Genomic DNA, 13,850 nt, shown 5'->3' on the forward strand with positions numbered 1-13,850 from the left:
CTTTTACTGGAAATTCTTGTGTCCGCAGGCTAAATTCAAATATACATGAATTTATAAAGGGTAATTAATAAATTTATAATGGTTTGGTTTAGCCAAAATGTTCAACTCATTATGATAACATTTTCTTACTGGAATTAAATGAGACAGAGAGAGGACTAGGACAAAGTTTTCTTACCAGGTTATTTACTCAGTTTCCTATCTCAGATAAGAAAGACTCAGCTCACTCTAATGGCTCACGGTTTGTCATGAGCCCCAGAAATATAATTTTGAAGTTTGTGTGTGCAGGAGGGGACATAAAAAGTTATGTGGCATCCTTCAGAATATATTTTTTTGTCCTTCCTGGGAACAATTGGGGTGACATTCCTGTGACATTCCAGGCGTCAAATGCACCCCACTGCTGAATTGTTTGCATTTGGCTGAGGAGAGAAACAGATCAGCTTTATTTCTGAAAAGTTCTCCAGGGTCTTTCATATCCAGGCAGAGGAGACCTCATCTTGATTTTAAGAACTCATCCAAAAGGTATGCATGCCTGTGGCTGCACGATCATTTATAATGACAGTATAAATCATATATCATGGTTATAGTAGTTTTCTGAATTTATAGGTGCTCTATCTTCAGAGTTGCTTGTAATCTTCCTGTTCATTGTTTTTTTTTTCTGTTGTTGTTCTTGTTTTTCAGTATAATAAAGTATACAAGAACCTAAAGGAGTTTTCTCAAAATGGAGAGAATTTCTGCAAACAGGTCACATCTGTTCTTCAGCAAAGGTACAAAATGCACGTTTGCAATAAATGGTTCTTCCTCTTTAGTTGCAGCAAGTGATATGACTGGAGGAGTGATTACAAGCTGTCCTACTTTCCAGAATGTGGTGTTATATTTTGGTACTCGAGAGATTGCTTGAAGAATGATTCTCCCCTATTGCACATTTATCAACTGGATGCCATAAAAATCAAGAAACAACAGGAAGTAATTCTGCTTAGGAAGGCTCAGTCAAGTCTCTTCTGATTCCTCAGACTGGGTTTATTACCCTCTCCTGGGGCCCACTGTTGGATCTGATGCATACTCTCATTATTGCACTTTTCACACCAACAGCAATTATTAGTTTACATTTTTCTCTCCTCTAGAAAGGCAGAGGCTGTCTTACTCATCATTGTATGCTGACCTCTTAGAGCCTGGCCTTTTGATTTCCTTAGTCACTGTCAGGTGGATGAAGGAAAAGTCACCATTTTCAGCATTGTCTTCTTAATACTAGGTGTGATCATGTGTAAAACTGTTCACTGTGCTGAAATGAGGACATTTAACTCAGTCAAGAAAGTTACAAAAGCCCTGCTTAAAATGAGAAAACCCAAGGACTGAATTTGGTCATAAGGGACTTTTTAGGCCTTTTCCCTACTGCTAGATAGCTCTGTAATAAGCAAGTCTAAAGAGACCTTCAGAAGAGACAGTTTAAACTATTTCACATTTTAAATATTGAATATGTGCCATAAGACCAAAGACGCCATGGACTGATTGCATCCTGAATTAGTAGGTTGTAGGGGACAAAACATAATTTCTTTTCTCTCCCTTTTCAAGCTCTTAGTTGAGATACTCTTCTGAAAACAAGTTAGATTAACAAAAAACAAGCAGAAATTTATGAACACATGCTATACCCATCACATGGGAGAGGCCTCAGTTCAAAAGCATTTCTCTCAAGGCAGTGGCTTAGGGGTCATGCTTAAATAGTATCTCACCAAAGAGCCAGAAATCCTAATAGGGACAAGACAAAGAAGATAGCATCTTCGGGCTTCCAAAAGGCAGGAAAATGTGGGAAGGTAAATATATGGGAAGATTAAAGTCTGCTCCTAGATCCTCTGGCACCACTATCTCTGAGCAGATAAGCAAGTGTTGGACTGTCTTTAGGTGGGAAAAGCAGAGAGAGGGGCAGAGTTTTTTAAACTCAACAATCCCCAGCATTTTTGAGAGGAATGTTTTGGTTTCCTTCAAGGTCAAGACAAAAGGAAAACATTAGCTTTATCAGCAGCAAATGAATGAGGCCAAAGAAAGATATGAGAGAGCTCAAACAGACTTTTATAAAGAACAAAACCAGGTTTGTCAAAAGGAGTCAAAAAGAGAAACATTTTAAATATGAAGTAACTTCTAACCTAACAGCCAAATTTTTTTCATAGTTTATTTTTAATTTTAGTAAGATATACATAACATAAATATGCTATTTTAGCCATTTTTAAATGTACAGTTCAGTGTATTAAGTTCATTCATGATTTTTTTTTTTTATTCTTTAAGTTCTAGGGTACATGTGCACAACGTGCAGGTTTGTTACATATGTATACATGTGCCTTGTTGGTGTGCTGTACCCATTAACTCGTCATTTACAATAGGTAATGCTATCCCTCCCCCCTCCCCCCTCCCCACAATAGGACCTGGTGTGTGATGCTCCCCTTCCTATGTCCAAGTGATCTCGTTGTTCAATTCCCACCTATGAGTGAGAACATGCGGTATTTGGTTTTCTGTTCTTGCGATAGTTTGCTGAGAATGATGCATCCATGTCCCTACAAAGGACACAAACTCATCCTTTTTTATGGCTGCATAGTATTCCATGGTGTATATGTGCCACATTTTCTTAATCCAGTCTGTCACTGATGGACATTTGGGTTGATTCTAAGTCTTTGCTATTGTGAATAGTGCCGCAATAAACATACGTGTGCATGTGTCTTTATAGCAGCATGACTTATAATCCTTTGGGTATATCCCAAGTAATGGGATGGCTGGGTCAAATGGTATTTCTAGTTCTAGATCCTTGAGGAATCGCCACACTGTTTTCCACAATGGTTGAACTAGTTTACAGTCCCACCAACAGTATAAAAGTGTTCCTATTTCTCCACATCCTCTCTAACACCTGTTGTTTCCTGATTTTTTAATGATTGCCATTCTGACTGGTGTGAGACGGTATCTCATTGTGGTTTTGATTTGCATTTCTCTGATGGCCAGTGATGATGAGCATTTTTTCATGTGTCTGTTGGCTGTATGAACGTCTTCTTTTGAGAAGTGTCTGTTCATATCCTTTGCCCACTTTTTGATGGGGTTGGTTGTTTTTTTCTTGTAAATTTGATTGAGTTCTTTATAGGTTCTGGATATTAGCCCTTTGTCAGATGAGTAGATTGCAAAAAATTTCTCCCATTCTGTAGGTTGCCTGTTCACTCTGATGGTAGTTTCTTTTGCTGTGCAGAAGCTCTTTAGTTTAATTAGATCCCATTTGTCAATTTTGGCTTTTGTTGCCATTGCTTTTGGTGTTTTAGACATGAAGTCCTTGCCCATGCCTATGTCCTCAATGGTATTACCTAGGTTTTCTTCTAGGGTTTTTATGGTTTTAGGTCTAACATTTAAGTCTCTAATCCATCTTGAATTAATTTTCGTATAAGGAGTAAGGAAAGGATCCAGTTTCAGCTTTCTACTTATGGCTAGCCAATTATCCCAGCACCATTTATTAACTAGGGAATCCTTTCCCCATTTCTTGTTTTTGTCAGGTTTGTCAAAGATCAGATGGCTGTAGATGTGTGGTATTATTTCTGAGGGCTCTGTTCTGTTCCATTGGTCTATATCTCTGTTTTTTTGGTACCAGTACCATGCTGTTTTGGTTACTGTAGCCTTGTAGTATAGTTTGAAGTCACGTAGCGTGATGCCTCCAGCTTTGTTCTTTTGGCATAGGATTGTCTTGGCAAGGTGGGCTCTTTTTTGGTTCCATATGAACTTTAAAGCAGTTTTTTCCAATTCTGTGAAGAAAGTCACTGGTAGCTTAATGGGGATGGCATTGAATCTATAAATTACCTTGGGCAGTATGGCCATTTTCACAATATTGATTCTTCCTATCCATGAGCATGGTATGTTCTTCCATTTGTTTGTGTCCTCTTTTATTTCACTGAGCAGTGGTTTGTAGTTCTCCTTGAAGAAGTCCTTTACATCCCTTGTAAGTTGGATTCCTAGGTATTTTATTCTCTTTGAAGCTATTGTGAATGGGAGTTCATTCATGATTTGGCTCTCTGTTTGTCCCTAACAGCCAAATTGCTCTGGTTCCATGACAGAGAAAGCGGGAGGGGCCATCTGAGAGGTCATTTCTTTTATAAGAAAATATTGTTATCAGTCCCAAAGGAAATTATTTTAAATAAGACCAGTTATTTTTATGAATCCTACAAATTCAACTCATTACCTAGATTAGAAAGCCACCTTCTGCCTGCAGACCAGGAAGAATCTATGCATGTATCCGCCAGGCATATAACCTGGGTTGTAGTCATCTAGGCATTAATTATTTGGTATCTGAGAGTTCAAAATTAGTGCCTGGTAGAGAGCTGTGAAGATAGAAGACAGGCAATAGATGATGCCTGCTGGTAAACAGACTCAATAGTGAACTGAAAAACTCTGGGGTGGGGGGTCACTGCTTGAAGTCTGTCTCACTGTTTTTCCTTTTTCTAGATCACTCCACATCCCCACCTTGCCACCGACATCCACTTTCTTCATACAGTCAGAGCCTTCATTTCCTATTTTTGTTTTCTTGAAGTCTCTTCCTAGGGCTGCCATCTGCCCTGAACCTATTAATGTGTGAAACCCTCCAATCACTTATTCTAGAGTGACAAATATGTCCAGTGGGGAAGAAACACTTGGGTAGCTGAAGATATCTCCCCTCATAGCTTTACCTCCTTATAGAGAAGAATTTAGAATTTGAACATCTCAAGAATCTACTGGTTAGCAAAATTACAAGCACATTCCTGGATAAAGACTGTATAGTATGAGTACAAAGAACAGATCTAACGTTTTACCGAGATCAAAAAATTTTATGCTACATATTAGGTCATTTATGTAATAAATGCTTTTCTGAACATTTTCTAAAGCTAAACTTGTACAATTAAATTATTTCCCCTTAGCAAGAAGCCATTTTTAAAGTTGTTTTGTATTGATTCCTGGTAAATGTACATTTGCAGTGTCTCCTTATCTTGAGCTTTCAAGTTTCCTCCCCTTGCTCAGCTTTTAGATCATGTAGTTAACCTGAAGGATGCTTGTCCACACTAAAAGAGATGGCATTTGGGAATAACTATTTTCTAATGGACACAAATATTCTATTAATCTATGAATATGTGGCACATTATATACTTTTAGACAGCATTCCTGTGTATTAGCAGGCAAAGACATAGGCCACTTCTCAGGGCTGGATCATTTCTCTCCCACACAGTAACATGATTCTGAGGTCACTCCCTCTTCCTAGTGTGTTTGAACTGAGTCAACAATTATGTTGGTTATTTATTAAACCATATCAACAAGGATGGATGGTCACAGCATGGCTGGGATTACATTTGCCTCGACTCTCCCCATTCTGTGAAGTCAGAAATTCCTCCTCTAGATATACATTGGATAGAAGGCTGATTCCCACCAGCTATCTAGAAATGAGCCTTGGCCTTATTTTCCTCTTAAAGGTGGGCTTATTACATGTGAAACAATGGTAAGCTTCCCTTGTATTAGAAAAATACCTGGAAAGCCATTACTCTTCAAAAGAAGCTATCTTGTTACTTACGGTTACAGACAAGTAATGGGAAACCCAATAAGAAAGTAAAATGGTAGTCTTGGAATATATTCAGTAGGCATTTCCATTGAGGGTTATGACAGACAACGATGAAGGCAAATCCGTGACCAGCAGGATGCAAAATACAGTGAAGGAGGACATGGGGTTTTGAATGAGGGGTACCTGCCACCTAAAATGCATTCAGTAAATACTTGCAGACTGAATAAATAAATAAATGGGCTGGGTGCAGTGGCTCATGCCTGCAATCCTAACACTTTGGGAGGCCGAGATGGGAGGATTGCTTGAGGCCAGGAGTTTGAGCCTGGTCAACATAGCACAACCCATCTCTATTTTCATGAGAATTTTTTTAAATAAATGAAAGATAGTTAAGAGTTTTTAAAAATTATTATACCTACATTATTAAAACAAGGCCTTTACTGTCCTTGGAGGTGTGCGTTTCCAGACCCCTTACTTAAGAGCTCCTAGAATGTGGTTCTGCTTGACAGAGCTCTGCGTTAGCACTTGGATACCAGAGGCAGCACCACAGTCAAGCTGCCAGGCCAGAGAATGTTTCCTTTCCAAACTCAACTGCTCTCTTGCACTTATTCTGATTGAGTGGTGATAGAAAAGTGCAGTTGTTACTAAAACACCCTTTTGCCTGGATATTCTGCAATTCATGGTCATGCTTAGCTTCTTTTATCCAATTAGCTACTTCAGCTTCTTTTTTCGCAGTAGCGAACAGATTTAGCCAGAGAAACATAGCAGCTCCTACAATGCCTAATGCCAAAGTTATCAGGTTCACTTTAATACAATTACAGATCAGATTTAAAGAGACAAAGGTACATTCTCAGAAACACTTTGTGAATGTTTGGCTTCCTGCATCCTCACAGCTAATGTTTAAACAGGCTTTGACTGGAAAATCAATTGTTCCTCTGTACGGGAGTTTAAGATCAGGTTTTCAAACGCCAAGATCTGCTGCTCTGAACTTTAAAAAGAAAAGATTAAAAGAAGGAGGTATAGTTGGCCACTTGTTCAATCCATGATTCATTGCAGACACTGTCAACAAAGCAATAACAAATTGAAATTAAATATTTGAAAAATCATCTTTCACTCTACCGTTATCCTGGGTGACCTTAACTCCCACAGTTTTAGCTCTCTTGCATATTGATGATTTACAAATGTGCAGTACTAGGAACATGTCTAAACCGTACTTCAAACCATATATTTCACAGTGTATTGGACATTTCCACCTAGAAGTCCCATGGAACCACAAAGTCAATATGTCCAAAACAGGGTTTATCTGCTCCTCTCCAAAGCTGGTCCTCCTTCTGGGAACCACTGCCCAGTCAATCAAGCTCAATGCCTGGGACCATCCATATCCATGATTCTGTCCATCTCAACTCATGACTAAGACCGTATTTCTCTCTTTGAAACCCCTTTGATATCCATAGCTTTCTTTTTATTTTATGGCCTCTTCCACTGTTCTGGCAAAGCTCTCTCAAACTATTCTGTCTAGGAATGCTGCCTTATAGCCGTGGAGTTTGTATGCTGCACAAAGGCACACGGCTGAGTGGGATGAATGGAGGCAGAAATCCAATCCACTCTTACCCCTTAAGCCTTTTACTCTGACAGAGCTGTGCCCCTTTAGAGGACGCCCGTTTCCAATCCAAGCAAAGTTACCTGAATCTGTGGGCTAGCTGAGGCCCTGTGCCTATCTTCAATGCACCTTTCACTCTGTAGCCATGACCCTGTTTAAGATCCTTCAAAGACTCCCATGACCTTTAGGATAAAATTTAGCCCTCATCATTTTATAAAAGGGCCTTTGAGATCTGAACTCTGCCTTCCTGTTTACTTTGTCTCTCTCCATCTCCGCATGATCCCTGCCTCTCTCCTTACTGAGCCACTTGCAATCCCACCCCACTTGTATCCCACTCACACTCCTGCCATCACCACCACTGCCACCACACGTGGGTCCCTGCATTTGCACAGGCTGTATCGCCTGCCTGGTAGATGTTTCATCACCTTCATTGCCTGGCTGCATTCAACACATTCTTTAAGATCCAGTCATCCTACCATGGCAGGCCTTCCTTAACTCCAGTGTCTAGTCTCCAAAAAATGCTCCTCAGTTCTATGTGCAGAATTAGTGCTTGCATCTGTCGTAGCTCTTACAGCCTGCACTGTTACTCTCTGTTCACTTGTCTGTCTCCTTCCCTAGAGGCTGAACTCCTTGAGGGTCTTTGTGTCCCACGTGACTAGCATGGGCCTCGCGCAGAGTAGGCATTCAATAGATGCTCACTGAGTAAGTGGAGACACTAATGTATGAGTGACTCTGTGCCTTCCAGGCACTCACAACGTTAAAGAAGATCAAGTTAGGCTATTTCTGAGGAGTCATAAGTGGGTATGTCAAAGACACTTACTGGCATAATATGTAGCATATTATTTTGAACAAAAGCTAGAAAAAGTAATAAAATCACAGGAGAGACCATTTATTCAGCACAACCCATAGACCAGCCACTGTGTTAAATGTGTCTTAACTTGATCTCTTTAATTATCTCACAACCCACAGCATACATACTTCTCTCCATTTCTGATTTACAGATGGGGATATGGAAAATATGATACATTTGGATTCCTACCCAGCTCAACCCAGGCTCAGTGCCAGGGTATCCCCAAGTGGATAGGCAATTTTGGGCACTGCTGTGGGGGACCCACCATGCTCGGGGGTCCTGGTTCAGCCCCCTTTGCAGAGTCTTAGGGTCCTGTATGGAAAGGGACAGCAGCAGTCATGAAGCCCAGTGGCTTTCAAACCTTATAGCTCAAGGGGTTTGTGGGGAGCCCGCAGGGGCTACCTCAGGGGGTGAGGAGGAGGTTACATGGGCAGGGCTCTGCTTCCTCCTCACTCTTTCTCCCTTTTAATCAGATCAACTTGACTGGTATTTATAAGATACGGTGGGATTCTGTATAAAATTTTGTTTCCCTGCTAAAAAGTTTTGAAAACTGCCTTTCTCATCCACTTTATCTGAATTCCCTCACCACAATACACCCTGTTCGCCCTTACCCCACACACTAATGCACTAAGCTTGGGAATGAACACACACTTTAGGCTCTGAAGTTCTACAGCTGCCATCGCTCACGTTTACCCTGGGCCAGAGTGAGCCGGGTCTCAGTGAGACTCACAGACTAGACATTCAAGAAGGGCATCATTCAGGTCTTATCCTCCTGTTTCAGCATTTTTTATACTGTTCTCAGGAAGCAGAATTAAGACAATTAGTAATGCTGCACTGGGCTAGCAAGTGAGCCAGCCACTCCAACAACAGAGCGTCCATATGAAAATGTGTTTCAAGCTGCTGGTAATGAACTTTACAACCTGTTTGTAAGAGGAGCTTGTGATGGTCTTTCAAAAGACATACCAATGAAGTTTGGATGGAAAATATCAGCACATCCACCCGCAAACCGGAAGCTGGTGCTGGTCCAAAGAAGGAACTTAAAAGATGTGTGATATCCCGACAGAAGAATTTGAGGTTACTAAAATTTCTTCTCAATTTATAATGAAGGGAGGACTCTGTCACCTGCTTCTTTCAAGCATGAGAAGGGCTTAGCCCTGTTTTATGTTTTTAGAGATGGGGTTCTCATTCTGCTGCTCAGGCTGGAGTGCAGTGGTGCAATTACAGCTCACTGCAGCCTCAAACTCCTGTGCTCAGGAACTCCTCTCGCCTCAGCCTCTCAAGTAGCTAGGACTGCAAGTGTGTGCCTCTACTCTGGGCTAATTTTAAACAATTCTGTAGAAATGGGATCTTGATATGTTGCCTAGGCTAGTCTCAAACCCTTGGTCTCAATGATTCTCCCTCCTCGTCCTCTGGAGTAGATGGGATTACAGGCTCAAGTCACTGCTCCTGGCCTTAACTCCATTTTAATTAATTCCTCATAGACACAGGGGGGCAACTACAGTTTGTTTTTTAAACTACTTTTCATTATCTTAATTTTACAAAAGCAGGATAGTCTAAAATTGATTACATGGTCACATATTCTTACAGTTTAATTTGTACTTTATCCAAAATACTGAATCTGTAACCAGATATTTTCCATCTCTCTTTTCTTTCAAAAATATAATTTATTTTAAATTCTAAGTCAAACAGTCAAACATTGCTCTTTGACTTATCAACTGGCCTTCATTATTACTAATGAAATAATATTGACCAGCCTTGCATGCTGAGAGAAAATTAGAATATAAATGGATTAAAAGTCAGGGCATGTCATTTTCTTGGTCCAGAATCTTGTTTAGGGTATTAAAAAAATTTTTAATTTTTAATTTTTGTGGGCATATAGTAGGTGTATATATTTACAGGGCAGGGTCCAGAATCTTTAAAACCACTGGACTATTCTGAGATTGGGTTGCCTATCAAAATATATATGCATCACCAATGCAACAGGCCAAGACAATTGCTTGGAGAAGGCATTTTAACTTGTATTAGCTATGGTGGCAGTAGAATGGAAAGAAAAAAATGGGAAAGGGCTAGAGAATTAAGCACAATGTCTTTACAAGCTTGTTTCTGACTATTTTAATGAGGGAATGAAAATTTCACATCTCAATGTGAGATTAGCTCTGCTCTCTCTACTCCCTTTGCATGTGGTACTTTTTCAGCTTGAACCGAGATAAAGCACCTCCTTTTGAGAGATGAGAAGAAATCATTCTAAGTGGGGTATGCCTTGCTGCCTCTGCCTTGGGAAAACACCTAGGTCATTTTATTTCTATTTAGCAGGCATCCTGAAAGGATACATATATTGCCTCATTAGACCGGAAGCATGGAAGAGCCGTGGAAGTGTTTGTTTCCATTTACAAACATTCTGACTTACAAAAATAACAGCTTTCTTCACGCTTGCCACTTGGAACATGGCTTCGTATAAAAGAGCGATTCTCTCAGGGGAAGAATTTAACCGTTAACATCTGTTGAGATAAAAGCCATTCAGGGCTAGAGGCCTGGGAGAGGTTTCGTTATATCTATGCAGAAAGAGTGCACAGTGACACTGTCCCACACCCATCCTCCCCACCGCATTTCATTTCCTTCTGTCTTGCAGAGTAATTTGCTCAGGTTCCCAAACTGGTCATTAGGATTTAAAATGCAAGAGTAGATGATTGCAGCCTGCTTTGCTTGGTTGATTTGAATGCTAGTTCTAAACCCTTTGGGGTCATCAGTAAGTTACAGGCAAAGAGAGAGGGTACACTCGTGCTGTTCAGAGAGGCAGTGTCCAACTCACTCCAGCCCAAAGTATTAGCTCGGTGACATTTGCTGTCAGAGCCCCCATCCTTCCCACTTTGCCAGACCCTCAACATCCCCACTTCCTATTCCCCAAATGCCTTGCAACTGCACAGATGCCTTTGGAATAGGCCCGGAAGCTCATTATGTCTGCACCGAGGCTGCTGTGAATTGGGACTCCAGCTACACAGCCTCCAGGAGCTGTGCTGATTCAGAACACTGCAATTAAAGGTGAAGTGAGAGGTGGTATCAATTTTTGAAAGCACTTTTGTTCCACTTCTCCCACAATTCTCCATCTGCAATCTCTTCCCCAAAACTTCAGAGGTAGGAAAGAGGTGTGGTTAAGCAGGCAGGTTCCCCAGCCAGATTGCCCAGGGCTGGAATCTAAGTCTGTCACCATCACTTCCTTCCTGTGTGCCCTCAGGCTAGTGACTGACCCAACTCTCTGTGCCTTGGTGTTCCCTTCCATGAAATGGGTAGACAGAGTATACCTGCCTCACGGGTTATCAGGGATTAAATGAGGAAATATACCTAAAGCACTTAGAATGATGCCTAGCACATTGTAAGTGCCCAGTAAGTGTTGGAGGTTCCTGTTTCTTGCCTAGGGAGAACACAGGTCAAGCATCAGCATGTCACAAAGGTGATGCAACACCTTTGTCAGGAGACCACTGTTTGGACACTCTCTTTATGTGCAATATACAGGAACTTTTAACCTATATACCATTCTATAAACCCACAAATCTGCCTTGCTGAAGATTTCTAAGGTACTTGTCTGTAAAGAGAAGACTCCCAACACAAGAAATGCTGTGTGGTAGTTGAACCTCTTTAGGCTGGTTTCCTATTATGCTCAAGAGAAAGCTGACAGAAACACCAGGGCACAGGAGAAAAGCTGGCCAAACTAAAAAAAAAAAAAAAAAAAAAAAAAAAAAAAAAAAAAAAAAAGCCCCAAATCACCTCAAAGTGAACAAGCACCCCTTTTTCATACCACCAAAGCCCAACTTTTTTTTCCCCAAGTGGAATAAACTTGACAACATAAAGGAAAGCAACACTTCTTTCTGGTGTCCTTTTTAGGTCTGCTTAGCCTCAGAAACACCTTTGTACAGCCTGCAAGAACATTCTGAAAGTAGAATGGAATTCTGAGGAAGAGGCTGTGACTGACAGCATTACCTTTCCTGTTAGAAACCATTCAGGATTGTTCTAGAGCCAAAGGACAAGAAATCTGGGGATTCTTCCTCCCACACCATCCCCACCTCTGTGTATTCCTTCTGAATACACAATGATCACATTAGAAGAATTAATATTTAGTAAGAATGATTTTTGTGCCTTGCACTGAGCTGAACATTATAAAAAGCATTATCCTATTTAATGCTCTTTGTGCTGCTTCCAAGAAAGAATGCAATGCTGGAAAGAAAAGACCTAAACAGCCCTCTGGTTAGCTTTCCTGTACTCAGAAAGGGTTTATGTGTCTAGCTATTTCAAGTGCTAGACAGCTGTGTGCTCTAACATCAGGGCTGAGCACAGCTCAAACTACAGAGACTGCATCTAAACAGCTTGTTAATTTACAGTTCTCAAAAGTGGTGAGGTAAGAACAAGTCTATGGCAGAGACCAGTAAGAATTCCAACCAGGACCTGGTGGGAAGTCCATTCACTTATTCATTCATTCATTTGTGACATACATGCTGAGTGCCTGTTACGTGCCAAGCACTCTTCTAGGCCTAGGGATACAGCAACGAACAAAGCCATTCTTGATCCTTATAGAACTGTTCACATCCTAGGGGTGTTCACCAGAGTAAACTAAAAAATTACAATGTGATACAAGATACAATAAGACACAAATAAAAACTGTAAGGGGAGAGTGGCGAGGATCCTTTTTTAGATGGGGCAAACCTCTGCGGTGGTGATGTTCGAGCATCTCCTGTTGGGGATGACACAAAGGAGAATACCATGCGGCTATGTAGCAGAAGCACTCGGCAGAGGCCACAGCAAGTGCAAAGGCCCTGAGGCAGGATGGCAGTTGGCCACTGAGTAGGAGTAGAATCAGCCAAGTTGTGACTGGCAGGAAGGGAAATCAGAGAGGCTGCCAGAGTCACATGATGCAGAGCTTTACAGGTCAGCAGCAATCGTTGCAGACATTGAGCCCCTAGTAGACTTGGGCTCTTAACACATTTTATTTTTCATAAAACCCCCTTTAAGTAGGTCATATAACTTCTTTTTTAACAGTACCTGAAGCCACTCCTACTGAATGATAGAGATTTCCTGGGGTTCCAGAGCATCTGAGTTCATCAAGGGTGATGGTCTCTCCCAGCTGGCTGTTAACCAGCACTCTCTTTTTCTCTCTCTTTCCATCAACTGGGACATATTCCTAGAGCAGAGAAATCTATTTTTAAGTGCAATGAGATATTTATTGACTGGCTTCATTGTCTCAAAATACTGGCCTCAGCCTTTCCTTATGTCTGGGCAAATTCTGACACCAAATGGTTGTTTTCTGCAGCTAGGCCTTAACATACATCCTACGATGACTTTCTTACAAAAAGTGATAAAATCAACTTAAAGCACAGTTGTACCAACAGAAAAAAAAAAAAAAAGAATAGTAATTTAGCAATAGATCAATAGCCCATCATCTCTGGATTTCATTTTCTAGAAGAGGGCTGTCTTTCTTTCCTCAGTCTGTGACATGGAGTTAATTTGTGTGAAAACATGCAGGTATTAGACTAGTTGTTAGAGAGCTCTGGGATGTTTCCCAAATGAAATAACATCATAAATCATTCTAAAAATACAATAAAAATAGATTAACACACTGAAAAATGCAGTGAAAACTCTTAGGGTCCATATTAAAAGGGGAAACATAATATAAATTGAACTTAATTCCTTACATTTTTATTCTCTGTAGTCAAAAGTGATATGAAGATGCCCTCATTTTAGCTATAGATGGTCCTATAAATAGGACATGGTAAAATAGGTTTAAGATGAGAGTGATTCAATCTATCCAAAAGAACCAAGGGGTTTGCTTTTGGAGGGCATGCCCGGACTTCCTACTGAGCCTTGTCCTGCAC

The 13,850-nt window shown here is 40.7% G+C and overlaps 1 protein-coding gene across 7 annotated transcripts in view; it reads left to right on the forward strand.

Annotated features, from left to right (window-relative positions):
• Positions 1-13,850, forward strand: part of NOSTRIN (nitric oxide synthase trafficking) — a 312,960-nt gene that overhangs the window by 258,348 nt on the left and 40,762 nt on the right. For 5 of the 7 annotated variants that reach the window (XM_001103102.5, XM_015110290.3, XM_077957146.1 and 2 more), the window contains one exon: positions 679-764. The exons of the other annotated variants lie outside the window; for them this stretch is intronic. In XM_001103102.5, the coding sequence (XP_001103102.1) occupies positions 679-764 (86 nt within the window). The remainder of the gene's footprint in view (positions 1-678; positions 765-13,850) is intronic. 7 annotated transcript variants of the gene reach the window in all.

This window comes from Macaca mulatta, chromosome 12, assembly GCF_049350105.2.
Source record: "Macaca mulatta isolate MMU2019108-1 chromosome 12, T2T-MMU8v2.0, whole genome shotgun sequence".
In the NCBI taxonomy this organism is placed as follows: Eukaryota; Metazoa; Chordata; class Mammalia; order Primates; family Cercopithecidae; genus Macaca; species Macaca mulatta.